This window comes from Arabidopsis lyrata (assembly GCF_000004255.2).
Source record: "Arabidopsis lyrata subsp. lyrata unplaced genomic scaffold ARALYscaffold_2, whole genome shotgun sequence".
NCBI lineage: Eukaryota > Viridiplantae > Streptophyta > Magnoliopsida > Brassicales > Brassicaceae > Arabidopsis > Arabidopsis lyrata.
Window position 1 is genome coordinate 15056459 of NW_003302554.1, and position 27103 is coordinate 15083561.

The 27103-nt window shown below is 38.0% G+C and overlaps 9 protein-coding genes across 9 annotated transcripts in view; 5 read left to right on the plus strand and 4 right to left on the minus strand.

Annotated features, from left to right (window-relative positions):
* The first annotated feature begins 644 nt into the window (after window positions 1–644).
* Window positions 645–4626, plus strand: LOC9323456 (somatic embryogenesis receptor kinase 1). The gene is made up of 11 exons (XM_002887346.2): window positions 645–1195; window positions 1763–1895; window positions 1982–2053; window positions 2169–2312; window positions 2415–2486; window positions 2583–2654; window positions 2734–2846; window positions 2976–3107; window positions 3328–3669; window positions 3782–4176; window positions 4284–4626. The coding sequence occupies exons 1-11, from the start codon at window positions 1108–1110 to the stop codon at window positions 4596–4598; spliced, it is 1878 nt and encodes a 625-aa protein (XP_002887392.1). The 5' UTR covers window positions 645–1107; the 3' UTR covers window positions 4599–4626.
* A 202-nt stretch (window positions 4627–4828) lies between these two features.
* Window positions 4829–7244, plus strand: LOC9323457 (angio-associated migratory cell protein). The gene is made up of 9 exons (XM_021010269.1): window positions 4829–5161; window positions 5248–5298; window positions 5374–5415; window positions 5483–5748; window positions 5819–5966; window positions 6063–6146; window positions 6242–6357; window positions 6580–6738; window positions 6821–7244. The coding sequence occupies exons 1-9, from the start codon at window positions 5044–5046 to the stop codon at window positions 7058–7060; spliced, it is 1224 nt and encodes a 407-aa protein (XP_020865928.1). The 5' UTR covers window positions 4829–5043; the 3' UTR covers window positions 7061–7244.
* A 144-nt stretch (window positions 7245–7388) lies between these two features.
* On the minus strand, window positions 7389–9267 carry LOC9323458 (protein ROOT PRIMORDIUM DEFECTIVE 1). Its single transcript, XM_021010268.1, has one exon. The coding sequence runs from the start codon at window positions 9034–9036 to the stop codon at window positions 7579–7581; it is 1458 nt and encodes a 485-aa protein (XP_020865927.1). The 5' UTR covers window positions 9037–9267; the 3' UTR covers window positions 7389–7578.
* Window positions 9268–9907: 640 nt separating this feature from the next.
* Window positions 9908–12590, plus strand: LOC9324913 (protein-tyrosine-phosphatase PTP1). The gene is made up of 9 exons (XM_002887348.2): window positions 9908–10312; window positions 10408–10504; window positions 10585–10667; window positions 10744–10884; window positions 11471–11605; window positions 11706–11854; window positions 11934–12075; window positions 12157–12242; window positions 12329–12590. Exons 1-8 carry the CDS (start codon window positions 10115–10117, stop codon window positions 12238–12240), a joined length of 1029 nt encoding a protein of 342 aa, XP_002887394.1. The 5' UTR covers window positions 9908–10114; the 3' UTR covers window positions 12241–12242; window positions 12329–12590.
* Window positions 12591–12789: 199 nt separating this feature from the next.
* Window positions 12790–14093, plus strand: LOC9323459. Its single transcript, XM_002887349.2, has 2 exons — window positions 12790–12932; window positions 13584–14093. Exon 2 carries the CDS (start codon window positions 13656–13658, stop codon window positions 13953–13955), a length of 300 nt encoding a protein of 99 aa, XP_002887395.1. The 5' UTR covers window positions 12790–12932; window positions 13584–13655; the 3' UTR covers window positions 13956–14093.
* Window positions 14094–14186: 93 nt separating this feature from the next.
* Window positions 14187–14744, minus strand: LOC9323460 (EPIDERMAL PATTERNING FACTOR-like protein 7; the record flags this gene model as incomplete). The annotated part of the gene is given in 3 exon segments (XM_002888804.2): window positions 14187–14383; window positions 14484–14594; window positions 14597–14744. Coding segments are annotated over 3 exon segments (426 nt in total), but the record flags the coding sequence as incomplete, so codon positions are not given.
* Window positions 14745–16206: 1462 nt separating this feature from the next.
* LOC9324914 (protein DETOXIFICATION 54) lies at window positions 16207–19083 on the minus strand. The gene is made up of 2 exons (XM_002888805.2): window positions 17849–19083; window positions 16207–16989 (listed from the first exon to the last, which is right to left on the minus strand). Exons 1-2 carry the CDS (start codon window positions 18812–18814, stop codon window positions 16426–16428), a joined length of 1530 nt encoding a protein of 509 aa, XP_002888851.1. The 5' UTR covers window positions 18815–19083; the 3' UTR covers window positions 16207–16425.
* Window positions 19084–20624: 1541 nt separating this feature from the next.
* On the plus strand, window positions 20625–22447 carry LOC110231106. The gene has a single exon (XM_021035965.1). It carries the CDS (start codon window positions 20900–20902, stop codon window positions 22148–22150), a length of 1251 nt encoding a protein of 416 aa, XP_020891624.1. The 5' UTR covers window positions 20625–20899; the 3' UTR covers window positions 22151–22447.
* A 3774-nt stretch (window positions 22448–26221) lies between these two features.
* The window catches only part of LOC9324915, a 2728-nt gene continuing 1846 nt past the window's right edge, over window positions 26222–27103 (minus strand). Inside the window, exons 7-8 of the mRNA XM_021010086.1 lie at window positions 26350–26390; window positions 26222–26272 (exon numbers count right to left, since the gene is read on the minus strand). Of these exons, the coding sequence (XP_020865745.1) occupies window positions 26222–26272; window positions 26350–26390 (92 nt within the window). The remainder of the gene's footprint in view (window positions 26273–26349; window positions 26391–27103) is intronic.

Here is a 27103-nt window from a genome sequence, read left to right on the forward strand (position 1 = left end):
AGTGGAACTTGGCCAAATTTTGTCTTTGCCGTCTCTCGCTACAGTTTCTTCCACCAGAATTTTTTTGACAAAACTCAAATCTTTCAATGTCATATCTGCTAAAGTTACGTTTTGAAAAATAACAGCAAACACTAGTATCTACAATGTTCGGTTAACCTGATTTTGGTGACATAAAACGAAATTTCTTCATTTCAAGACCAAAAATAAACTAAAAGAGAAAACCATTGTAAATATGAAGTTAATTTCATATTTTTGGTATGAGACACCTCACATGATTGTGAGTTTTTAACTTTTCTTTCATAAATATGGGATTACGAATCTTACTTGCATTAAAATTTTAGAATAAGTTTTTTCTAAATTAAGAGAAAAAAAGGGACCCAACCTAGAGAGAGGTTTGACCAGGAGAAACGGGTGCGTAGCCTTAAGAGCTTTCAACTACTTTACGCCAAACCCAAAGTGATGTTACTTTCAACCATCTTCTCTCTCTCGCGCGAACCCGTTTTTTTGACCGGTCAGTTCGGGCAGCACCACCGTTACGGGCAGCTTATATTCCTCGTCTTCCTCCGTACACTGCATGCCCCCATAAATAAATAAAAGCCTGTTGAGATCTTTAAAATTTAAAAATATAAATATTAACGAAACTATTTTATTTATTCGAAAGTTATATTTATAAGAATAAAGAAGAAAAAGAGAGAGGACGAACAAACACTAATCATAGTTTCTCTGGCAGGCTTGTTGTTGCGGCTTAATAAAAATTTCTTTAAAAAGCTCTTTTGTTATTATTACTTCACGTAGATTTTCCCCAAAAAGCTCCCATTTTTTTTATTTCTTTTTTTAATTCAACTTTTGTTTTACAGTGTGTGAGAGAGAGAGTGTGATTGAGAAAAGACGACGACGAGAACGCCGGAGAATTAGGATTTTGATTTTCACTCAGTGTTTGTTTTTCTGCTAATGGGTTTTAAAGGGTTATCGAAGAAATGAGCGATTTTTTATGTGTTGAGGTTATCTCTGTAGCAAAGTGTTAATGGTGGTGATTTTCGGAGGTTAGGGTTTTCTCGGATCTGAAGAGATCAAATCAAGATTCGAAATTTAGCATTGTTGTTCGAAATGGAGATGACTTGTGTGGTGTTTGTCTTACTTTCGTTGATCTTACTTTCGAATCATTCACTGTGGCTTGCTTCTGCTAATTTGGAAGGTTTGTGGTTGGTTACTCAATTGCTCAGCTTTTCTCGTTTCTCATTTACTTTCTCGATTCTTTTTTTTATTTGGAGGTTAATCGCTATTTTAGTGTCTGCATTTTGAATTCGAAAATGGTTTTGATGATTTTATGTTCTGAAATTTTTTGTTCATTGTTTTCTATTGTGAGAAGGAGATGTTGTTGTTTTTTGGTATGTTTTAGATTTAGTGGCTACTACTGTGAATACACTGTTTTGCTTTTCTTGTTCAGATCACTATACCACGTTTCTTCTTTTTCGTACCAGCTTTGTAAATTGAAAAGGCTTGTTCTTTTGGTTGAAAAGCTGGGTTTTTGATCTCTCTTAGCGATTCGTTGATCGCGTCTGTAACAGCTTGAAGCTTATATTGTTTGTGGTGGTTCTTGATAATATGTACAGTTATTGATCTAAACATTCTCTGGATGACCATTTGTTTTCTAATGTATATTGAATTTGTTTCATTATTAGTCTCCAATTTCAGAGAGACCTGTTTGGTTTGTTCTTTTGGAAATTAGACATTTTGATGCTAATTGTGGTTCTTGTTACAGGTGATGCTTTGCATACTTTGAGGGTCACTCTAGTTGATCCGAACAATGTCTTGCAGAGCTGGGATCCTACGCTTGTGAATCCTTGTACATGGTTCCACGTCACTTGCAACAACGAGAACAGTGTCATAAGAGTGTAAAGCTTTCTTCTACTAATCCCTCTTTTTAAACTTTGAACCTCAGTGTGGTTTCCGACATTTTTGTTTCTTTCGTCGATTACAGTGATTTAGGAAATGCAGAGTTGTCTGGCCATTTAGTTCCGGAGCTTGGTGTGCTCAAGAATCTGCAGTATTTGTAAGTTGCACTTACGCATTATGCTTTAACAAAACAAATCCAAGATTGATATAAGATACACTAAAGATACCTCTTGTAATCGACCTCATTAATTTCCTTTTCTTATATTTTACAGGGAGCTTTACAGTAACAATATAACTGGCCCAATTCCTAGTAATCTTGGAAATCTGACGAACTTAGTGAGCTTGGATCTTTACTTAAACAGCTTCACTGGTCCTATCCCTGAATCATTGGGAAAGCTTTCAAAGCTGAGGTTTCTGTGAGTATATTTTTGCTTTACCGGCTCAGTTACACTTTTGGTTAATCTTCGGTCTGGTCCCAGTTTTTGACTCTTTGCTGAAATTTTTACATGCAAGAATAGCCGGCTTAACAACAACAGTCTCACTGGGTCAATTCCCATGGCACTGACCAATATCACTACCCTTCAAGTGTTGTGAGTTCTCTCATCAACTTTCATTTATGTCTGCTTCATTCTCCCTCAATTGATTTGTTTGAGTTAATGCACTTAACCTTGATGGATGCAACACAGAGATCTATCAAATAACCGACTCTCTGGTTCAGTTCCTGACAATGGCTCCTTCTCACTCTTCACACCCATCAGGTTATGTTATTTATCCTTTTCAGTTATTTCAGTTGTTGTGTGTCTGAATTTATTCTGAAATTCTCATTTCCTTGTGCAGTTTTGCTAACAACTTAGACCTATGTGGACCTGTTACAAGTCACCCATGTCCTGGATCTCCCCCGTTTTCTCCTCCGCCACCTTTTATTCCACCTCCACCAGTTTCCACCCCAAGTAAGCCGCCTCTTTTCAGTTTACATTATTGGAAACAGAAGATGAAATCTTTGATTCTCTGTCAATCCATTTTCTACCCATCTTGCCACAATATAAATTGATATAGTTTTGTGTCTAATTTTATTTCAGGTGGATATGGTATAACTGGAGCAATAGCTGGTGGAGTTGCTGCAGGTGCTGCTTTGCTGTTTGCTGCTCCTGCAATAGCCTTTGCTTGGTGGCGGCGAAGAAAGCCACTAGATATTTTCTTCGATGTGCCTGGTAAGTTTATTATTCGCATTAGTTTCTGTTCATTTATTCGATTTGAACAATTCTTAGCCAGCAATTTGCTTTAGCATTAACTATTGGAACAACTGGCAATGAAAATTTGCAATGCCATTAAGTATTGGAACAACTGGTGATGAAAATCAATCGAGAAGCTATTGTTTTTTGAGCTACAAAATCTTTTGAGTAAAATCTCAAGTGCAAAATCTCTATGCAGCCGAAGAAGATCCAGAGGTTCATCTGGGACAGCTCAAGAGGTTTTCTTTACGGGAGCTGCAAGTGGCGAGTGATGGATTTAGTAACAAGAATATTTTGGGTAGAGGCGGGTTCGGGAAAGTCTACAAGGGACGTTTGGCAGACGGAACTCTTGTTGCTGTCAAGAGACTGAAGGAAGAGCGAACTCCAGGTGGAGAGCTCCAGTTTCAGACAGAAGTAGAGATGATAAGTATGGCAGTTCATCGAAATCTCTTGAGATTACGAGGTTTCTGTATGACACCGACCGAGAGATTGCTCGTGTATCCTTACATGGCCAACGGAAGCGTTGCTTCGTGTCTCAGAGGTAAAACATAAACATTCTGTGCGCTCTCTCAATTGGTTCCATCTTCAAAGAGAAGCTTTTTTCATGTTCTTATTTATGGATATTCGTAATTTTGTTTACACAAATGACACAGAGAGGCCACCGTCACAGCCTCCGCTCGATTGGCCAACGCGGAAGAGAATCGCGCTAGGCTCAGCTCGCGGTTTGTCTTACTTACACGATCACTGCGATCCGAAGATCATTCACCGTGACGTAAAAGCAGCAAACATCCTCTTAGACGAAGAATTCGAAGCGGTTGTTGGAGATTTCGGGTTGGCGAAGCTAATGGACTACAAAGACACTCACGTGACAACAGCCGTCCGTGGCACAATCGGTCACATCGCTCCAGAATATCTCTCAACCGGAAAATCTTCAGAGAAAACCGACGTTTTCGGTTACGGAATCATGCTTCTGGAACTAATCACAGGACAAAGAGCTTTCGATCTCGCTCGGCTAGCTAACGACGACGACGTCATGTTGCTTGACTGGGTAATAATAAAAACATAAAACTTCCCATTTGATCCCAACAAAAACCATTGAAATGAGAATCTAAATCTCTCTGAATAATAGTAATAAATACTTGTTTGTTGTTGTAGGTGAAAGGATTGTTGAAGGAGAAGAAGCTAGAGATGTTAGTGGATCCAGATCTTCAGACGAACTACGAGGAAAGAGAACTGGAACAAGTGATACAAGTGGCGTTGCTTTGCACGCAAGGATCACCAATGGAAAGACCAAAGATGTCTGAAGTTGTAAGGATGCTTGAAGGAGATGGGCTTGCGGAGAGATGGGACGAATGGCAAAAAGTAGAGATTTTGAGGGAAGAGATTGATTTGAGTCCTAATCCTAACTCTGATTGGATTCTTGATTCTACTTACAATTTGCACGCCGTTGAGTTATCTGGTCCAAGGTAAAAAAAAAATTGATAAAATTATTGAACAATAAATATTTACAACGTAGGTAGTTTTTTTACCCGTAAGTTTTTTGTTCTTTTTTTTTTTTTTATGAAAATGAATCTAGCATTCGAAGATTTGTGATTTACTGATTTTGTGATATGGTTCGATAAAAGAAAAAAGAATTGTAATTGTGTAACTAAAAACAATGTATAAATCCAAAATTATGATAAAACGACGTTGTTTATGAGCTATTCACACGACGTCGTCTCACTTTTATGCTTATAAAAACGACGTCGTTTAACAGAGAAAAAATGTTGAAAGGGTTTTTGTTTGGGAAAAAAAAAAAGAGAAGAAGGGTTTTTGTACTTTGTTCCATCATCGTGACACGTCACAACTTCATCTCCGCCGTCCTCATTCTGTTCTTGGTCGCGGCTGCAAAAAACTGTGGTGAGAGAAGAAGAAGATGAGTAACAATAATAATAATACAGAGATGAATAATCTAGCGATGGAAGAAGAGGATGAAGGAGAGATTTTTCTTGGTGAATCCGATGTCCTCCGTGAAATCGATGTCGATGAAGAAGGTTCTTCTTTTTTTATATTCTTCAATCGTGATCTTTGATTATATGTACCTATGTATGTGTATGTGACTCTTCTATTGTCGATTCAGATCTTCCTGAAGCAGATGATGATGATATGGACGATGATGCTGAAGAATTTGGTAAAACATCACCACCTCTTGTGTTTCCTCAATATGAAATTTTTGCTTCTTAATTCTACCAAATCTTAATTTCAGATGAAAACGATGACTCTGTTCACACATTCACTGGTCACAAAGGTAACGTTTTTATCACTCAAATGTTTTGTAATTTACATGGAACTAAGAAAGTTTTTTGCTTTTACAGGTGAGCTTTATGCATTGGCTTGTAGCCCAACAGATGCTACGCTTGTTGCAACTGGAGGTGGAGATGATAAAGCCTTTCTCTGGAAAATTGGTAATGGAGATTGGGCTGCTGAGCTTCCTGGTCACAAGGACTCTGTCTCGTCTTTAGCTTTTAGCTATGATGGACAGTTACTTGCATCTGGTGGATTAGATGGTGTTGTTCAGATCTTTGATGCATCATCAGGGAATCTGAAATGTGTTTTGGATGGCCCTGGTGCTGGAATCGAGGTATATACAACTTGTGCTTGACACAATAAAGTTTATATCAAATTTAGTACTTACTGTGTGATTTTTTCAGTGGGTGAGATGGCATCCGAGAGGACACATTGTCTTGGCTGGATCAGAAGATTGTTCTCTATGGATGTGGAATTCTGATAAAGAAGCTTATCTTAATATGTTTTCAGGCCATAATCTAAATGTCACTTGCGGCGACTTCACCCCTGATGGTATCGATATAAGCTTCTATCTAAAATGCTTTATGGATTGTCTAATTGAGTCTACCTGTTTTCATTGTATCGTTTGCCTCTGTGTGGATACTGTAGGTAAACTAATTTGTACTGGCTCTGATGATGCAAGTTTGATAGTGTGGAACCCAAAAACTTGCGAAAGCATTCATGTTGTTAAAGGCAAGCGAAACTTAAACGTGTTACTACTGTAAAAGTACACTAAATCTTTCGCCTTTTTTGATTCGTGTGAAATGCTAACCTCTGGTTTTGTGTAGGTCATCCTTATCATACGGAAGGGTTGACATGCTTAGACATTAACTCGAACTCAAGTCTCGCTATCAGTGGTTCAAAAGACGGTTCTGTTCACATTGTGAATATAGTCACCGGAAAGGTTTGTAATTTACTTCACTGTACTGTTTTTACCAAGCTTTCACAGGATTGGTTTATGATCTATATCATTTCAATAAGCAAGTGTTACTGCTTATTTCAGATCTGTTTTTTCTTGAAAACTTCCTATTTACATTGTCTTTGATCTACCGTTTCCTTGGATGAAATTGGTGCTTCTCATATCTATTTGACATATTAACTAACTTGTGAAAAATCATACCAATAGGTTGTGAGCTCTTTGAATTCTCATACAGATTCAGTTGAGTGTGTGAAGTTTTCACCAAGCTCCGCAACCATCCCGTTGGCTGCAACATGTGGAATGGACAAGAAGCTTATAATCTGGGATCTGCAGCATTCCACTCCCAGATTCATCTGCGACCACGCGGTATAAAACTTGTAGTTTCTCTAAGATAGAATCAAATCAGAGATTGAAACTAAAACAACAACTCCTTTTTTTTCCATTACAGGAAGGTGTGACATCCCTGACTTGGATAGGAACCTCCAAGTACTTAGCCACTGGCTGCGCCGATGGTACAGTGAGCGTTTGGGACAGCTTATTAGGCAACTGCGTCCATACCTACCATGGTCACCAAGATGCGGTCCAGGCCATCTCAGTCTCTACCAATGCTGACTTCATTGTTTCAGTCTCTGTCGATAACACTGCTCGAGTCTATGAGACATCCGAGTTCCAAAACAAAGTGGCATAGGCAAGTGAGAAGAATACTTACAGATACTGTCCAGACATGTGTTGCTATCTGTGTTCGTTGTTGTGTTCTTCTTAATTCTATGCTTTGCGAGGAAATTTTTTGTCAAAAAAGTTATCTCTGTCTAAATTCGATATGTACACGGCATAGGTTATTGAATATTGATAAGTAAAGTCTTTATTTGGAATGTGTCTCCTTCATTTTACAATTCTTATGGTTCAAATGAGATTGATAAGTGTTACTCATTACATCGATATTAATGAATGAGATTCAGTATTTGCTAATATTCCACACTAGCTATTCAACTAGTTGATATCCCGAGTCTGCCAAATCACCTGGAAAAGTCAGATTTAAGGTCTGAGCATAAGTAACTACGGAATATAACTCACTCTTTATAAAAACTCGATTGTTCTCCCCTGAGAAGTAAGAATGAAACGGACAAGCTATAGAGTGAGATTACTACACAGGAGAAGAAACGAAACCGCTGAAAATGCAGCCACCAGTAAAGATGGATTAAGTCTTTAATACATCCGACTCCTCTTCTTCTCGGTCTTTAAACTGATCTTGTTCCGCCTCGATTGTGGCTTATCTCTTGAACCCGAGTTTCCAAAACTCCTTCTACCCGCTCTTGGACTTGAATTTCTACGACCACGGTTCAGACTCTGGTTTTGATCCACTTCATCATCGTCCTCGTCATCATCAACAAAGTCTCCTTGATGATCATTTTCGACATCAGAACCAGAAATGTCATCATTCTCAGCCTTTGCATCAGTATCACAAACTTCGCCTTCCACTTTATCATTCTCAGCCTTTGCATTAGTATCACAAACTGCGCCTTCCACTTTCTCCTTATCTTCTCTCTTGCTGCTAGAAGGAACTGCCTTATTTTCTTTCTTAACTGTATTCATGAGTTTCATGTAACGGTTCCTGCTTGTCACCAATTCATTGCTCTCTATCAACATCCCCCTCTTGTAACCATCTCTAAGAACCACAGTGTGAGTCCTAAGCTTACTTGACAAGTAAAAGATACCGGGATGGTTATGGAGAACTCTCTTAAACCTCGATCTCAATCCCATAAACTCACCAAGATGCAAAATGGCATCTTTCTCAACCTTCTTCGACACAAAAAGGTTCATGATTTCGTGCAAAACAGCAGCCGCCCACTTATCAGACTCATCGCTAGTCGCCGACAGATGAAGTGCATTCTCATAAGGAGAAATATACGGCAGTTTCTGCCAATCATCGATCCATTTCTTCATCTTCTTATCAACCACAAAACCATTTGAAAACTTCATAGGAAAAGCAATCGCGGATTCTTTCTTATACTCTCCTTTACCTATTGTTCTAGCTTTCTTCTCCAACACAGACACAGCATGATCATTGCTCCAACAAACCAGCTCTAATTCGCCACTACATCCACGTAACTTCGATTTGATTACTCTAAAATAATCAGGAAACTCAGGTACCATAGTTTCAACATAATCCTGAGGTAAACCTAAATCCCATTTCAACAAATCAAGAATCTCCAATGGAATTTTATTAATCCTATTAATCATAAGCAATTTCAAGAGCCTATCAGCTAATCCTTGCTTATAAGACTCACTACCGTAAACCAATTGCTCATCGGCGTCGAGGTTTAGAATCTCCGGCGTGAGGCTGATGTGAGGATGAATACCAATTCCTCCGGGGAGAAACTCTTGGAAAACGGAAGGGAAGCTTCTGATGAACTCGATTGGACGGAGAGGAACTCGTAGTGAATCTTTCTTAGTGGTGATAACTGAGATCGGAACTGATTTCGCAGGCTCCGATCTGATAAGGTCCTTGATGCTGAGAAGTGGTCTGAGATTTTTCTCTCTTTCTACAGCGTGGTCGAGTCCTCTGTCTCTTACGAATTTGTAGACATCTTCCACCGCCGTATCGGAGAAGGTTCGGTGGCCGGAATGACGGCGGATAGAAATGGTACGGAAAATGGATTTCATCGGCGATTTGGTTTTTTAGGGTTTTGGGATGAGAAAGTGGGAAAATCTGATGAAGAGGTTTTAAGAGGGTTTTGGCTCATCAATGGTGTTTCAAAGACATTCATGTGAAGCAGCAGTGTACTCAAGACTCGCCAAGTGAAGAGTTGTTATTATTGATTATGGGCTTTTAGGTTGGCCTTTTTAGGCCCACTGTTGTTTTATTCTGTGACGTTGCCCATCTAGGAAAATTTTATTGTAGTTTTAGGAAATTATGATCATTTTTGAAAATGTTATTCCGACAGAAAATAAAAGAGCAGGTTCCTTTTCTTCAAAGCTTGCTAAAACTTGATAAACTACCAAAAATCATAATGACTTTAATTAATTAAAGGGTGTTATTGGTTTGTGATTTTAATAATATTTTAGTGATTTTAAATGTTATGTAGAATCTATTATTATTCATTCAAAATTTTTATTAAACTTTTTTAAAGTCTGATGTTATTAGTATTTGCTTTGTAAAAATTTTATAAAATCTTCATAAATCTAGAGTTATTGGATTCAGAATGTTATAAAGTTTTTTAAAACTTTTATTGATTTTATAAAATTATGAATCTAATAGCTCTAGATTTATGAAGATTTTAGAAAGAAAAAAATTACAAATCAAAAGTAAATAACACTAAATTTTAATAAAATTTTGATTGAATAACAACAGATTTTACCTAACATTTAAAGTCATTAAAACATTATGTAAATCACAACCCAATAATATTCGTTAGATTTCTTAATTTATTTACTATATATTTTTATTAAATTTCTATAATTTTATTAAAGTAATCAAAATACTATTTAAATCACAAACTAATAGTTAAAACTATATAATATGGTCATCAACTTTAATAATTGGTTACAAAATAAAAAATAACAACATTGAAATAGTCGCATAATCCACTAATCTCAAAACTTTACCCTTTCTTCTCGGAGAGCGGAGCCAATCGAAAACTTCAATTAACCAGAAACCAGTCTAACTCCGATTCTAACTCCGCCTCACACGACGGGCAACTTCAGTTCCTGCCGTCGCGTTAGATCCCACCGGAAACCAGTCATGGCGACGGGGACAACTCCTTCCGCCGCTAATCTTTTCACCGGCTCGACGCGTTTCGATTTCTCATCCGCTGATGCGCCTCCTTCAAAACTCTCTCTCTCCCCCGATCAGCTCAATCACTGTCACCAAGCTCTTGGCGTTTTCCGGGGAAAGATCCAAGATCCGGACTCGATCGCTCATGAGTTTGCCGGTTTACAGGTTATAGATCCATCCTCTTAAATTGAGAATTTTCCTCTTCCTAGTGGTCTTCCTTAAAACCAAATTGGATTATAATAAACCCTCCTCGTACGCAGGCTAATAGGATGTGGCCATCGGAGATGCTGCTAAACAGTACAGTGGCGATGAACAGTGTCAATATTGAGAAAAACAGATACAGTGATGTTGTTCCATGTATTGTTCCTCTTTTTTTTTTTGTGGATTTGCTAGTTAGTTGTGTACAGTTCTAAATATTGATGTTGCTTTGGATATAGTTGACAAGAACAGGATTGTTCTGAATCCATGTAAAGACTATAGATCATCTGCAAAAGGATATGTGAATGCAAGCTTAATTAAGGTACACTTCTTATTAGTCTATCTACCTGTGCGTTGTTCTGAAGCTTTTATGGTTATTGATGGGTTATGTTATGTAGACGTCGGATTCTGAGAGTATTTCTCAGTTCATAGCTACGCAAGGTCCTTTACCACACACGATGGAGGACTTCTGGGAGATGGTTATTCAGCAGCATTGCCCAATCATAGTCATGCTCACCCGATTGGTTGACAATAATCGGGTAAACATCCTAGTCTAGCTTGTGTGTATGAGTCTTTTTCTTTTTGTTACTTAACGAAATAGGAATATCACTATCGCTCTCTGTTTAACGATTGGTGAACTCGTGCTTAAAAGTTTAGTTTGTTAGGAGGTTGCTAGTGTGACATGATATTATTACTAATGTAATCTTCTCCTTCATCGCTGGTTAGTGTTGCTTTCCCTGGCTGTAGTAATTTTATTTTGAGGTCAATCTATGAACCTATCTTAATGCTAAAGTCTCACCAATACTCACTTAGTAATGGATAAGATTCACCCTTGGAAATAAGGAAGGACGTCCAGAGACATATGAGCTGATCATCAAGGCATCTATGACTATATTTGATTTAGTCGATTGGATATTAACATGATCTGTTGTAAACATCCTAGTAGAAGTGAAGTTGTTGTGAGCATTTGTTTCTGATGTTCTACTCACCCGTGATTTCTTCTTATACAATCAAATATTAGTTCATTATTTGCTAGCAAGTTTTGGATGTTCCATAAACAGTGATGACGATAGATAACTATCTCTCTGATGTTGATTAATGAACTAATCTGGCTTCTTGTTTCAGACTGTTAAATGCGGGGACTATTTTCAAGCCGAAGATGGATCTAGAGAGTTTGGCAACATATCTGTTACGACAAAGTGGATAAAGTCTACTGAGACTTCATTGATGTTACGGAATCTTGAGGTTAACTACAAGGAGGTGAAAATCTTGTATCAGTTTGCTTCTGTTTATTTTTTACCAGATCAAGTTCTCTTTCTAAGAGTCCTGCATAATTCACTGTATGATAATTGTGTTTCAGACAGAGGATCGGCCCATGTCCGTTTTGCATATTCAGTATCCAGAGTGGCCTGATCATGGAGTTCCCAGGGATACTGTGGCTGTCCGTGAAATTCTAAAAAGACTATATCAAGTACCGCCTAGTCTCGGCCCAATCATTGTGCACTGCAGGTACGATGCATGTCAATGAGTGTGTTTGTATGCGAGTATTGTTCAACGTCTCCTGAGAAAATTGTTTTGTATCTCTCAGTGCAGGTATAGGAAGAACCGGAACCTACTGTGCCATACATAACACAATCCAGAGAATTCTTGCTGGGGATATGTCTGCGTTGGATCTTGCTAAAACCGTGGCAATATTTCGAAGCCAACGCATTGGCATGGTTCAAACCATGGTAGATCTTTATAGCTAACAAATTTCTGTATCTCACCACATTATTGTTCTGACTTGTTCAATTCCTTGCTCTTTCTTGAAGGATCAATACTTCTTTTGCTACACCACTATTGTTGATGAATTAGAAGATCTAACCGCAGGGACAGATGCTGGAACGAGTTCTTAAAGGTACGCAATTTCAAGAAGCAAATCTGAGTGAACCCTATCTGTTATAAAATCTATAAGTCTCTTCTCTTGTCTATCTTTTGATCCAGCTGAAGGGTTCTTCTGCTTAGAGAGGAAAAAAGGCTTCTACGCAACTGTATCGTTTTCTTAATGTGTGATTCATGAAGAAACCGGCGTGGATAAATCTTTAGTGTTTCCTCTAAAATCAAAAGACTACAATTTCTGTAAATTTTCAGATGTGATAGGCTTTTATTGTTACTTTTGTGGTGGAAATGCTTTGATTAAAGAAGCAAATGAAAATTTGCCAATGCAAGATTCTTAAAAGACTATGAACCCGGTTTGATTTGATAATTAAAGAAGGGTTTAATGATTTTGTTGTGACCGCCAAGGGTTTATTGGTTTAGAAGATTTAACCGAGTTTCTCTCGTAAATTAGAAGCGGATAAAAATGGTGTAAAATGTGTCGAGTCATCGTCGCACGCGGGAAATATCGCTAGTAACGGCGCGTGTCGTCCACGCGCAGTAAACTTAGCTATTATAAACACCCAAATCGAGACGCGAGTCTCTCGCCTATGGCTTCTAGATCCTCGTGGTGGTGATGATGGAGAATTCCAAGAATTCGAAATTAAAGTAAGCAAACATCGTCATCGTCACTTGTTCGGATACCCATACTCAATTCGATAATCACCCAGAGGTAAAGTTTTGCCTTGTCCAGATCTCAACTTCTATCTCTCTCTCTCTCTCTCTAGCGCGCAATTGGAATTGAAATTCTTGTGGATCTTTCGTTTGATTGCAAAAAAATTCGTCATCAATCTGATGCATCTCGCCGAAAAAATATTATCTAGGTTTGAATTTGTAGTTGACTCTGAGCAGTGATGGCTAAGAATCTAGTCTAAGCTATTGATGGGGCTTTTGTGAAGAAATTCTGTGGATTGTGAAATGTGATGATCAATTTGGCCTCTTTTTGCTACTGAAAATGGAGTCTAATGTATAAAGCTCTTGTCTAGATGTTGGAACACTTGAGTCTGCTTCTGATTGATGGTTAGTAACTATATAAGTCATGTCGTTCAGGGCTCTGATCGGTGGTCGCGTACAAAGTAATGAGCTTTGTCATGTTTTCTTTTTCTACTTGTATAGTGATTAGTGAAAAACATCCTCATGAAGAAAGTTTCATTGATGCAGTGTCAATTAAAAGTGCTACTTGAAACGGGTTAGATTTTGTTTATATAATGCGTCTATTTCGTGAGTAAAGGAATTTGATTTACTGTCTTTGGTGAATGCTTAGCTTAGTTCTTGTTCCACAGCAGACGTAATCTTATGTTGCTAAAACCTTTGGAAAATGCAGGAGTTCTAAAGAGCAAGTGTGCTTGTGACTCAAAACCCGTATACAAGATACTCACTTAGGCAAAAAAATAAAATGAGTTTTGCATGCCTCGTGTGCCATAGTGTAGAAAGCCCATCCCACTCATTTAGAAGCTACTCTGTTTCTAGCTCAGACAACGAGGGAAGATGCTCTGTGATTGCGAGCTGCCTCACAAGGAAATCACTCATTCAAGCTGCAAGATCAAACGCTTTCCCTGCATCATCCTCAAAGGTAACCCCACAACCCAATTTCCAAGTAGGTGAAGGAGCCTCACCACGGTTAGTACGAAGCCGTGCAGTTAGAAGAGACATTGTTAGAGACTGGAACTTCAACGAAATCGAGACAGAGCTTTAAATCAGATCTGACTCTTCTCTTAGGATAGTATTAGTTTGTTCATCATCTGATCTTCTTCTTTTTCCTCGTGTTCAAGGTTTTGTATTTGGCTTAGAATGCTTTTACAAACAAATAATCTAATATTTTGTTGGCCGTTTATTCAATTGTGGTATCACAAATCAACACCACACGCTAAGGTGAGAGTAGTCAATAAACTTTGGAAAAGCAACAACAGATCATTGAAAACGTAAGGAAGAAGTGGTCACGTGAGATGAGGAAGAGTTAGGTGAGGGTAGGCACGTGATAGTATTTGCCTTTGCACAAGCACTTGTAGACGAGAGGGCAGGCCTCGGAGGCTGAACACTTGGAACTGATCACGACAAGCTTGCACGGTTTACATGGTCCACACGCGTTCGAGCAGTCAGGTATGCTTGATCCGCTCGCCACATCTTCAACCTCGCAAATCACAGTACAACAAATAAATAAACCAACCAAGATAACATTCATTGTCTCTAATTATGAACCATGTTATAGCCAAATAATACTCACAGTGAAAGAGATCCAATTGGAAACTATTAGTACTAACAAAGAGATGGAGAAGAAGAATCGCGAATAAAGATATGGATTTCATTGGGAAAAGATTGAAGGTGTTACTTAGTTATATCTTAGGTTTTCATATATAGAAAGTGTTTTGACCAAAAGAAAATATGGTGAAGAGATATATAGGAGAGTGAGAGTAAAGATTGAAAGGGATTTTAAAGGAAACAGTGTTGGATTCACATGATCCCTCCTCTCTATTTTCAAAGGCTTTCACATTCTTTGATCCTTTCTCATTAATTTTGAATCTTTCTTACTAGTGTATTTGGTTTTATCTCTTTGGCAAACTGATAGGCACAAGAATGTGCCATATAAAACCGTGTTCTAAAGGTACATTGAAGTAACAAATCTCAGATGTCTCGTCATCATCAAGTCCTACATGCCATCAAGCGTGACCCTTTGAGACCTTGCTTTTAATGAAGTCCCCACTTCACTCTCATTTACTCCATTCCTTTAATAAACATTTTGATCATTAAAAAAAAAAAAAAACATTATTAATAATCTTCATACAGATTTAAAACCAGTCAAATTTTGTTTGTTTCATTTTAAACTCACTTTTGTCAGTTTTAGGTAAAAATATTGATTGGGTATGTTGGTAAAAATTACCTTAAAACTTTAAAACAAGGTTTTTTCAAAACAAAAAATTATTGTAAACAAACACTTCTGAAACGGAAGAAATGTGTTTTCTAAAGTTTTGTTTTTTCTTAGTCATGGAATATTATTACTTTTAGCTGAAATTCAGACTAATCTTTTGAAAGCAATGAGCCGAAGTCAAGACTAATTTCCGAAATTTGTGGAACGTCGAGTATTCTTACCACTCAAGTGAGTAATCAAAATAGAAATCAATCGCTTATTTACTATGATTGAAAATCTGAATCCTAATCTTTGACACCATAAATTGGTTTATAGGATATGGTTTTCACAAATTAAGGGCATGGATGGTGGGCGTGGACAGTGCAAAAATCACCTGGATCATATTATGTCCATTTTTGAAATAAATTGTATGGTTTAATTATATTGGACCTCTTGTTGCAGAGCTTTTCGAGCTCCGTCCTCAATGAGGTATCTTCAAGAATTCATGATGGACAAGTTAAGAAAAGTTAAAATGAGATGTGAAACAACATATAGAAGAACTGATAAAGTTATCGAGTGACCATAATATCAAATTTAAACACTAATCTCTGAGATATTACTATTTTCTGTCAGTGCGTTATCAGATTTTATCTGAATCGGATAAGGTATGAATCTAATTGGTCCGTGTGACACAATTCTTCTAATTCCATAGTAGACTTGAGACTTGAAGTGCCCGACAAAAAAAAGGGAGTCCTTTGTATGGGATAATCTGGCAAAGGCATGTCCAAAAGTTTTTGGGGAACATATGTGACTGTGTCGGGCTTTAAATCATTACGGTTTTTAATGAAAAAAAAAATGTACTCTACACTATGTACCCTTTCCTCATCATCTTTTTGACCCAACTTAACATAATATACACAAATAAGATTTTATCAAAATTACTTGTTTATTATGAAAACCACACTAGAAAGGGGAATAAAGGACTATATGCATGCGTTCAATTGTGTTTGGCTTAATATGGTCAAGAAAGTTCTCTTACCAGCTTTTATTATAGTCCTCTTTTTCACCATTTCTAGCAAAAAGCCATATCCAATAATTTAACTATTTTAAATCTTATTTTCAACGTCTAAAAATGATTGAGCTTCCAAAGTTTTTTTCAATTAGCAACACTCACTAAGAAAAAAACGAAATTGGATACAAACAAAACATTGAACAAACGAGGTCAACACTCATCACTAGTGAAGACAAAACCTAAAATACCGCTCCACAAAACGAGAATAAGTCGTCTCTCAAGTTTTGACCTCGCAATTATCCAATTTGATTACAAAACATCATCCAACTTCTCATCATTCCCATTACGATCATCCAACAACAACAATGACGACTCTTCATCTTTTCCAACTTTCCTCATCTCCAAACTCGTCAGTCTCATTGCCCTCACTGCTTCCCCTTCCCAATCAGTCCTTGCCAAAACCGCATACAATATCGAAACCACGCAAGCCGCTTGAGCTGAAAGCAACCCAAACCACAACCCACTAAACCCAATTTTTAACCAAAACGCTAGTCCAACCGCCACGGGAGTCCCAACGAAATAAAACGACCCGAGATTCACGTGTGCCCCAACCGCAGGCCGACCTGTCCCCCTAAGAATCCCGCAGCCCGTGGTTTGCGGGCAATTCCCTAGCTCGCATAGCCCGACGATTGGCATAACCGAAGCAACCAATACCTTGAGTGGCTCGTAGCCAGTGAATAGTCCAGCCCAACGCTCTTTAAGAACAACCGTCCAAGCCACATTCAATGCTCCTACTACAAACGCGCAAGCTAGAGCCACGTTCGCTGCTAGTCTCGCTTTGTACGGTCTACCTGCACCGAGCTCGTTTCCAACCTGAGAAAATGAATGAGACCAAATGTTAAAAAAAAAGTTATTGAAGCCAAACTTTTGTCACATGTAAAGGAAAAGAAAAGGACAAGTGGTTTTCGATGAGGTTGAAGAGTATCATGAGATTGGCAACAATAAAATAGACCACACTTGACTACCACTCACTTTTCAACCACTTTTTTTTTTTTTTTTAGGTTTAGGTATGTTAACGTCCAATCACATTCCATGGAGTGACCTATTAATGGAAGTTTGCACGTTTTTTATCATCTCTTTTTCTTCATTTCCGAAAAAGCTTTAAGAAACTTAAAAAGAACAAAAAAATCAAAGAGCCTTCTAATAACCTCGTTACAAGAACAAAATTTAAATCTTCCTCGAACAAAATAAACACTAAACAGAGAACCTTCTAAATAAGGTCATCGAATAACACAAACTTTATTAGAAAGAAAAAAAAACTTAATGCCAATTACAATCTTGAATAATAAAGTTCATAATCTTTCTTGAATAAAACGTTCTTGCCACTGGTAAAATGTTTTCGTACCTTCAAGTTCCAAGACTTTTGTCTTTTTGTCTTAATTTAATCTAATGACTCCCACTTCTCCAGCATCAATCATAGGCACCACACAATATTTTTATGAAAAAAAACGCAAAGACTCTTGTTGACTTAAAACGTTCCATCCACAATTTGACTTTAAACATTCAAATGCAAAACCAAATCAACTTATTCATTAGTTTTTTAGACTCAAATCTTGACCACTTCATCACTAATCACTAGTCTAATCTTGACTCAAATCAACTTAGTCACTAGTTTTGACTCAAATTTTGACTAAAATTTTGACCATTAACATAACAGAGCAGAGAAACATACCCGAGCAGAGACGCATCCAGCTAAAGCCATAGGGACAGTATACATAAGACTCGTAGTCTGAATCAAAATCCCAGTGGCAGCCACCGCAAGTTTAGGATTCTCCAAGTAACCACCCATCACAATCACAATCTCATACCACCACCACTCCAAACATATCCCCAAACAACTCGGAACCGCCACTCTCATCAACGGTCCCAACCCTCCAACCAACTCCAATACAGACGACGACTGAGCCACCGCCACCACCGTAGACCCACCACTCACTGTCTTCTGCAACATCCCACTAAACCAAACATATCCAACCAAAAGCACAACCATGATCAAATTCGTCACAACAGACGCAATAGCCACACCAGGAACACCCCAACGCTTCACCATCACAAGCCAATAATTCAACGGCACGTGAAACGCCACCGCTGCTAACGTACACCACATCATCGGTTTCGTCACTCGCTGCGACCTTAGATAAACTCTTAACGGCTGAAGCAGAGTATTGTTCAAAAGATCAGGAAGGGCGTAGAGACAGTACTCAGCGGCCGTAGCCGTTATCTCTGGGTTTTGACCCATGAAAAGCATGATGGGTCCAAGGTTGATCCAGAGGAGGCTAATGGGAACAGAGGCGATTAAGAGAATCACGACCATACGATGGAGAGAGAGCGTAAGGAGATCCCAGTTTTTGCTTCCGTAGGCTTGGCTACACACTGGCTCGAGACCCGAGGCGAGTCCAACGAGAACAGAGTAGCCTGTGATGTTGGTGAATCCGATGGAGAGAGCTCCTCCGGCTAGCTCGAGGCTGCCAAGCCGGCCGAGGAAGAGAACAGACACGACGGCGCGTACGTAGACAAGACAGTTCATTGCTGTGATTGGTAAAACCATAGCCCAGAGCTCTTTTAGCTCTTCTATAACTTGAGGAAGAGTTGGGTTTTTATGGGAAATGAAATCATCTGATTGAGTTTTGTCTGCCATTGAAAATGGTGGACCTTTTGTTTTTCGAGTTTTCGGAGATTTGATCAAACAGTAGTGAGCCGATAAACAGAGCTAGAGGAAGCTGAAAACCAAAAGAAAAACAGAGCTATAGAAAGTTCTGGATATATTAGAGAAGAAGGAGAAAGGAAGCCATGGGAGGTGAAAAGTTGTGAGCTTTAGAGGAAGACGTGAAACAGGGGAAGCTAGAAAAGAAAGCTAAAGAGAGAAAAAGAAAGAAAGTAAAATCGGAGAAATAAAAATCTGTTCGTGAAAGGAGGAAAGCTGCAATAAATAGAGGAGAAAGAGTTATAAAAAAGATGAATTATATATATATATATACTTTCTCTATTTCAAAATAAGAGATGTTTTAATAATTTTTAATATATTATTATTTTATTTTCGTACCAATATATATATATATATATATATATATTACGATTTTATATTTTCAGTGCAAAAAAAAAAAGAAAAAATATTATTTATTCCTATAATTATTAATAGTCTTTAGAGTATTTATTATAATATCAAAAATATCTCTTAAAGTTATTTTACAAGTTTTTTAGTTAGTGTGTATTTATTTACGTAAAACATTTTTTATACAAGAGAATATATTTTTAACACAAAAAGTTAAAAATATATATGTCCGATTGTCGGTATATCGGAAGAAAAAAATTTAACGGTTTTCTGTCACTATTCATTACGGTGACAAAAATGCAAAAGATAAGACTGACAATCTAAGAAAGCGGAAAAAAACGACAAAAAACGATCGTACAATATAGTTTTTAGCGGTTTAATGTGTCTTTTGTATCTTTATAATATATTTTTCTAATTTCTTCCTGTTTTTATTTATTTAACTATTTGTTGTGTCGTAATTACTCAAATTGTTTTAATGTGATATAAAAGCAGAGTCAAATTGGATATGAAAACTTTATTGAAAGATAGCATCAGTTTTCTCTGGACATGTTGCCTTTTAAATATGTAGATCATACTCCCTCGTTTCATATTAAGTATCGTTTTAGTCTTTGAATTTTATTTTAAAATAAATGTCGTTTTGTGTTCTCAATGCAGATGTTTGGTAAAATTTTCAGTTTTATCCGTACTAATTTAATGTATTAACTAACAAAAATAATAAAATATATAGATAATAGGTAAAACAGAAAATTAATTATTTTTTTAATATATGTGTAAAAATCTTAAACGACACTTATTATAAAACAGATGGAGTATATAGTTAATGATTTATGATAGAATGAACTTGGTCTTGGATACTCCCTCTGTTTCTAAAAGATTGATTTTCTAGAGATTTCACATTTTTAAAAAAACAATCATTGTTTAATTATTTATTTTTATTAAATATTTTTTAATAAACTATGAACCAATAGTAATCTGAAACAGTTAATCATTACGTCTTGAAATCTACGATTTATTAAAATCAGTTAATTAAAAATCAATATTTGTGGAACAAACTCAAAACACTAGAACATTAAACTTTAAATAACAGAGGAAGTACTATTTAGGTGTTGCCACATATGATTTGTAATCTCTTGCGACGTTAACATTGAATTGAGTATATATGTAGTTTATGAAAGGAATAAAAAAGAAATCAATAACTTTTATTTTTTCAAGGTATAAGTTTCGATTTCTTGCCTTTTTCTTTGGATATCCAATTAGTAATGAGGATACATATGTCATTATGTCTATATCTCGCAACAACAAAAATCAGAAGTTCTAAACATTTTGTGGTGAATTGAATCAAATTAAAGAAAAATCAAATCATTGCTTATAAATAATACACACTAAATGCCGATCAAAAAGGCGATTATTTTACAGGGGCTTAACTGCCTCTATTCCTTCTCCTCGATAGCGGTTTTGATCGATTTTTCCGGCAAAGTGGGGCGTCCTGTGACCACTCTTCCGACGGTTATCTCCACGTCGTTCACCCATCCACGACGTGATGTTAATACAACGGTTATACAGAATCCTTCTCTATATAACCGAGGTTTTTCAAATGGATTTTCATCAGTGTTTCAAGCAATTGCTCTTTCTCTCAATTATCCTTTCCGATTTTACTCTGTTCTTACTAAAATGGCGGATAATTTGCGTCGTGCGGTTCAAGAGATTAACTTGGGGGCGGATGAAGAACCTTTTGTTATCCCAGAGGAGATTGTAGCGAGGGCGGAAGCGGTGAATCGTTACATCTTGTTGGGACGTCCGGTGATGCCACGGAGACAGAACCTCCGGTCAATTGTTGCCTCGATGCCACGAATCTGGGGTCAATCGGGTCTAGTCCATGGCCGGATTATTCCGGGTAATCAATTCCAGTTTGTTTTCCCATCGGAGGAATCACTTGAGACAGTAATTAGGCGTGGCCCGTGGGCTTTCAATGATCGAATGCTGATTCTCCAGAGGTGGACTCCACTGATGAATCCTCCTTTGATCAACTTCATACCGTTTTGGATCCAAATCAGAGGTATCCCGCTACAGTATCTAACGATTGATGTCATCACTTCAATTGGACGTGCTCTTGGAAATTTGGCGGAGGTCGACTATGATGCGGAGACCGCTGCAAGAGTTGAATTCGTGAGAGTTCAAATCAATTGGAACATTGACTCTCCAGTCGTTTTTCAACGAAACTTTCAATTTCAAAGAGGAGTCAACACTCTGCTTAAATTCCGGTTTGAGCGTCTCAGGGGATTCTGTGAGGTTTGTGGTTTGTTAACTCATGATTCGGGAGCATGCTTGATCCAGAATGGAGGTGAAGAGGATCACCCTGATGGTGATGACGATGACCAAGCAGAACCAGGCTCGCCAAGGAACCAGAATCAGAACCAAGGGGTAATCATTAGGGAGATAGAAGTAGATGAGGCTAATGGTGTCATGGAGGCTGAACCAGTGGCGGCAATGGCTAATGAGGATGAGGTTGCTGAGGAGCTTGCAGATATTGATCCTCACCATAATGCTTTGGTGGATTATGAGGAAGAGCCAGAGGACAGAATGGCATTGAGTGTTTTTCGTGGTGAATGGGATACAAATGAGCTCTTCAACCCGATACCAATCTTTGAGAATTCGACGGGAGACATTCCTGGGTCTGAGAGTAACTGTGCTTACTCAGTTAACATTCATCCAAGACCAGAAGTCATGGAGGAAACTCTGAGAGCTCAAGAAGTGACTGCTTTGGAACGGGGCAAACGCAAGCGTGAGGATACGATTGAACAGTTGGAGGAGACAGTGAACACAAGGGTGAAATTCCAAGAGATGGAGAAAGGAAGCAGCTCTTCCAGCAAGAGCAACCAGTGCAGAGGTGCGGTGGGCCCGAAACCACCACAGCCGCCATGATTACAACCACTTGGAACTGTCAAGGTCTGGGCATAGACCTTACAGTTCGACGCCTAAAGGAGATTACGAGAATGTATCTCCCGGACATGATATGCCTTCTGGAAACAAAACAAGGAGACGACAAGATCCGTGAAGTTGCTGGTGACTTAAATTACCCTAACTTTGTAACAGTTCCACCACAGGGTATGAGTGGTGGAATTGCTATCTTTTGGAAAACTTCTATTTCAGTTTCTGTTATTTCCCTTTCTCCAAATCTTGTAGATATGCAAGTTGTTTTTAATGGAAGTTCATTCTACTGTTCTCTTGTATATGGATTCCCTGAGAAACGTCGGAGAAATGAACTATGGGAAGAACTTGAAGGAATCGCTGAATATCGAAGGAATCCTTGGCTCCTAATGGGTGATTTCAATGAAATCAAAAGCAACAATGAGAAAAAAGGAGGACCTAGGAGAGCAGAACGAACCTTTGAAGATTTTAGACGAATGATCACAAATTGTGGTTTATATGACTTAAGATCTGTGGGCAATCGTTTCTCCTGGACCGGAAAACGCTACTCTCATGATGTATGGTGCTGCTTAGATCGTACAATGGCAAACACGGAGTGGTTAACTGATTTTCCCTCAGCCCAAACAGAGTTTTTGCCTTTTGAAGGTTCCGATCATCGACCATTAATCACGAGCATTTGCAACATCACAAGGCAAAAGAGAGGCAGTTTTCGCTATAACAGCAGATTATACCATCGTGAAGGTTTCAAAGATATGCTAATCAAGTCATGGAACGAAAGTCATTGGACTATTGACCTTAGTCGCAGAATCAAGCTGAGTAGGAAGAAAATGTCGGAATGGAAACGGCGGAACAGATTGAACGCATCCGTGCAAATTGCTACCCTTAAAAAGCAATTAGACTCAGCCTTAACTCATGGCACCCACACTACTCAAGAGATTGAAGATCTCAAGAGCAAGCTCAATCAAGCCTACCACGATGAAGAACACTATTGGAAGATTAAAAGCCGAAATACATGGTTGAAGCTTGGAGATAGGCACACAAAGTTCTTTTATGCTACAGCGAAGCAAAGAATAGCTAGAAACAGGATCATGGCCATCGAAGACTCAGCGGGAATGATTCACAGAGGAGAAGATAGCATAGGAAGGGCAGCTGAAAGTTACTTTTCTGATCTTTTCAAAACAACAAGAACTCATGATGGCGATTACACAAGATCTTTTGAAGGTTTTCGGACAAGAGTGACCAATGACATGAATGTAAATCTTCAAAGACCAGTGACAGAGGAAGAAATAAAAGAGGCTGTTTTTGATGTTGGACCAGATAGAGCGCCTGGTCCCGATGGTATTACAGCTGCTTTCTTCCAACAATTTTGGCCTGACATTAAGGATGCAGTGATTCGTGAAGTTCAATCTTTCTTTAGAGATGGTGTCATGAAGACCAGCCTGAACCATACTAATATCTGCTTAATCCCAAAGGTTGAGATCCCAACAACAATGAGTGACTTCAGGCCTATTGCTCTGTGCAATGTGAGCTATAAAATCATATCCAAGATTTTAGTCAACCGTCTTAAACAACATCTCCCAGCAATCATCTCAGAAAATCAAGCGGCCTTTATTCCGGGTAGGAACATTATGGATAATGTTATCATTGCCCATGAGATGATCCATTCTCTCAAGAAAAGGAAAAGATGGGCTAATTCTTACATGACAGTTAAGACGGACATCTCTAAGGCTTATGACAGAATGGAATGGCAATTTCTCAGAGATACGATGCTCCATATGGGTTTTGGTTCAGTTTGGATTAACTGGATAATGCAATGTGTGGAATCTGTCAGTTTCTCTGTGCTCATAAACGGCTCTCCTTTGGGAAACATCATGCCTGAGCGTGGAATTCGTCAAGGCGACCCGCTCTCACCGTACTTGTTTATTCTCTGTTCAGAAGTCTTAAGTCATCTATTAACAACAGCTGCAGGAGGAAATAGCTTGAAAGGAATGAAGATTAGTAACACGGGTCCAACAATAAACCATCTTCTATTCGCTAATGATGCCTTATTCTTTTGCCATGCTCATCAAAAATCATGTTCAACCATCATGAATATTCTTCAAGAGTATGAATATATCTCAGGACAGGCAGTCAATCTCAACAAATCGGCCATAACTTTTGGGAGTAGAGTTAAACAACATGTCAAGACAAGGTTACGGAGAATTCTTAACATCCATAATGATGGGGGATGTGGTAAATATCTCGGATTACCAGAACATATTGGAAGGAAGAAGAAGGAGATCTTTAATTATGTGGTTGAAAAAGTTAAGCAAAGAACACAGAGTTGGTCTCATCGATTTCTTTCCGAAGCAGGGAAGGAAGTTCTTCTTAAAACGGTGGCTCTAGCTTTACCAGTATACACGATGAATTGTTTCAAGCTACCAAAAGGTATTTGTGATGAGATCAACAGTATCCTGGCAAAAGTCTGGTGGAGTAAAGCACACGGGAGACGCTCTATGCATTGGGTGTCATGGAAGCGTATGGGATTACCTAAGAAAGAAGGGGGTCTTGGTTTTAGAGATTTAGAGACCTTCAATTTGGCTCTACTGGGGAAACAAATTTGGAGGATCTTTCAAGCACCCGACAGCCTCTTAACAAAACTTTTAAAAGGCAGGTATTTTCCAAATTCAAATATTTTCAATGCAGGATCAGGATACAAGTCCTCTTTTATTTGGAAATCTTTGCTTGAAGGGAGAGATTTGGTAAGGAAGGGTATGAGATATCTAGTTGGTAATGGGCGGGATATCAATATTTGGCTTGATCCATGGCTCCCAACTCACCCGCCAAGACCACCTAGATGCATTGATGGAGCAGAACCTATGGGGATCCAAGTTAGGGACCTAATGTTGGAGGGTCAACCAAGATGGAATTTAGAGTTGCTACACAACATTATTCAGGAAGATGATGTCCAAATAATTCGAGATATCAAGTTGAGTGCATCGGATGCTCCGGATATGTTAGGCTGGCATTACAATGATTCCGGAGAATACACGGTAAAATCGGGATATTGGCTAGCTTCTCATCTTCCAGATTACCAAGAGGACATACAACCACCACCGGGTTCACAAGTACTAAAGGAAGCCATTTGGAAAATGAAAACAGCTCCTAAGTTGCAACATTTCCTATGGAGACTGCTCTCCCGAGCCTTAGCTACAAAAACAGAGCTTGCTAGAAGAGGAGTATCAGCGGACACAGTTTGCAAACGATGTGGGTGTCATGATGAGACAGCAAATCACCTGTTTTTTGAATGTGACCACGTTCAGAACATTTGGAGGAGAAACCGGCATCTCCAACAGCTCTTATGCAACCCAGCAAATAGTCTCACGTCAAATATTACAGGGGTGTTTGAGTGCTATAACAATAAAAATTTGTCTTTGTTAGACCGACAAATACCGATATGGACTTTATGGAGGATTTGGAAGAGTAGAAACCAATTACTTTACCAAGATAAGAACAGCACTTGGCAACAAGATACCATAACGGCAATAGAAGAAGCCACGGAATGGGGCACGTGTTGGCAAGATGACTCAAGCAATTATAGCAGAGAAGCACGGACTCGCACTCGGGCACAGAGATCGCAATAGAATCGACCAAGCAGGAATTTTCTTAAGTGTAATTATGATTGCAAATATGCTCAGGGTGGGAACGCTACTCAGGCAGGCTGGATTTTCCGGGATCCTGATGGTTTTTTCGTGAGAGCAGGGATAAGTAAGGGTGATCATTGTTCCTCGGTAGTAGAAGCAGAACTCCAAAGTCTACTCATGGCGATGCAACACGCGTGGATACAAGGTTATAGGAGAGTTATCTTCGAAGGGGATAATATTACTGTCCTTAAACTAATCACAGGAGAAAAAAGGAATTTTCGACTGCATAATTGGATTAGAGAGATTATTTCATGGAAATCAAGGTTTGCCTCTGCAGAATTCCAGTGGACAAGAAGACACAACAATCAAGCTGCAGATAGATTGGCAAAAGAAACTTTAAGAGATAATTCAAGCTTTGTATCATATTTCTATGTTCCAAGCTTTATTGTAAACATCCTCCATGAGGATCACATTTCGAATTAATGAAAAGCAGCTGTTAAAAAAAAAAAAAAAAAAATCAATAATATTTCATGTTATCGCCTTATCGGAAGTTCTTATTTCAACATGTACCTTTTCTTCGGAATCCATTGAAGCAATGAGGATACATATGTCTATATCTCACAAGACCAAAAGTCATAATCTGAGGTTCATAAATCATAATGCTATAGGCTGATAGAATTCACTGATATTTTATTTGGTTTCATGTATATTCATTGTTAACAAATCTTATTGTAATCATTAAATATAGAAATTGAACCGTTTATATATTTTTCGTGAATGGAAACATCTTAGGGGAAATCAAAACTTTCATATAATTTTATTTCAAATCATGAATGTCTAGTTCCATTTCAATCTAAATGAAAGTTTATATATAATCAGTCATACAACTACTTAAGTAAAGATCTTGTTCGTTGAAAAAATAATCATTAAATTCTATTAATAAAAAAATATTTATAAATTTTTTCTAGGGTAATCAAAAACAGGGAAGCAAGAAAAGAAGAAAATGAAAAAAAAAATAAAAAAAGAAAATGAAAAATGATATTTGGATCACTACAAGAAAAACTTACATTCTTAGCGCGGAAAAAGTGCTATCATAGGTAATACATAGCGAAATAACAACTGCTATGATTGCGGCAGCTATGGTAGATACCCCACCTACAATAGCATTAATTTTGTCTGCTATAGTATGTTCATCTACAATAGCACTTTTTTAATGTCTTTATTTATTGTTTCATAGCAATAATCGAATGCCATTACTACCTTTAATAGCATATTTTTTTGACGCTCATAAGTTTTATGATAGCGTTGTTATTACGTGCTACTG

Coding starts and splice junctions, on each gene's coding strand:
- LOC9323456 (XM_002887346.2), top strand. CDS start 1,108: ATGGAGATGACTTGTGTGGTGTTTGTCTTACTTTCGTTGATCTTACTT. Junction 2,655..2,733: donor TCACTCTTCACACCCATCAG/GTTATGTTATTT, acceptor TTCCTTGTGCAG/TTTTGCTAACAACTTAGACC. Junction 4,177..4,283: donor ACGTCATGTTGCTTGACTGG/GTAATAATAAAA, acceptor TTGTTGTTGTAG/GTGAAAGGATTGTTGAAGGA.
- LOC9323457 (XM_021010269.1), top strand. CDS start 5,044: ATGAGTAACAATAATAATAATACAGAGATGAATAATCTAGCGATGGAA. Junction 5,967..6,062: donor CGGCGACTTCACCCCTGATG/GTATCGATATAA, acceptor TGGATACTGTAG/GTAAACTAATTTGTACTGGC. Junction 6,358..6,579: donor TGAATATAGTCACCGGAAAG/GTTTGTAATTTA, acceptor TCATACCAATAG/GTTGTGAGCTCTTTGAATTC.
- LOC9323458 (XM_021010268.1), bottom strand. CDS start 9,036: ATGAAATCCATTTTCCGTACCATTTCTATCCGCCGTCATTCCGGCCAC.
- LOC9324913 (XM_002887348.2), top strand. CDS start 10,115: ATGGCGACGGGGACAACTCCTTCCGCCGCTAATCTTTTCACCGGCTCG. Junction 11,606..11,705: donor TTGAGGTTAACTACAAGGAG/GTGAAAATCTTG, acceptor ATTGTGTTTCAG/ACAGAGGATCGGCCCATGTC. Junction 11,855..11,933: donor CCAATCATTGTGCACTGCAG/GTACGATGCATG, acceptor TGTATCTCTCAG/TGCAGGTATAGGAAGAACCG.
- LOC9323459 (XM_002887349.2), top strand. CDS start 13,656: ATGAGTTTTGCATGCCTCGTGTGCCATAGTGTAGAAAGCCCATCCCAC.
- LOC9324914 (XM_002888805.2), bottom strand. CDS start 18,814: ATGGCAGACAAAACTCAATCAGATGATTTCATTTCCCATAAAAACCCA. Junction 16,990..17,848: donor CTGGATGCGTCTCTGCTCGG/GTATGTTTCTCT, acceptor TCATTTTCTCAG/GTTGGAAACGAGCTCGGTGC.
- LOC110231106 (XM_021035965.1), top strand. CDS start 20,900: ATGGCGGATAATTTGCGTCGTGCGGTTCAAGAGATTAACTTGGGGGCG.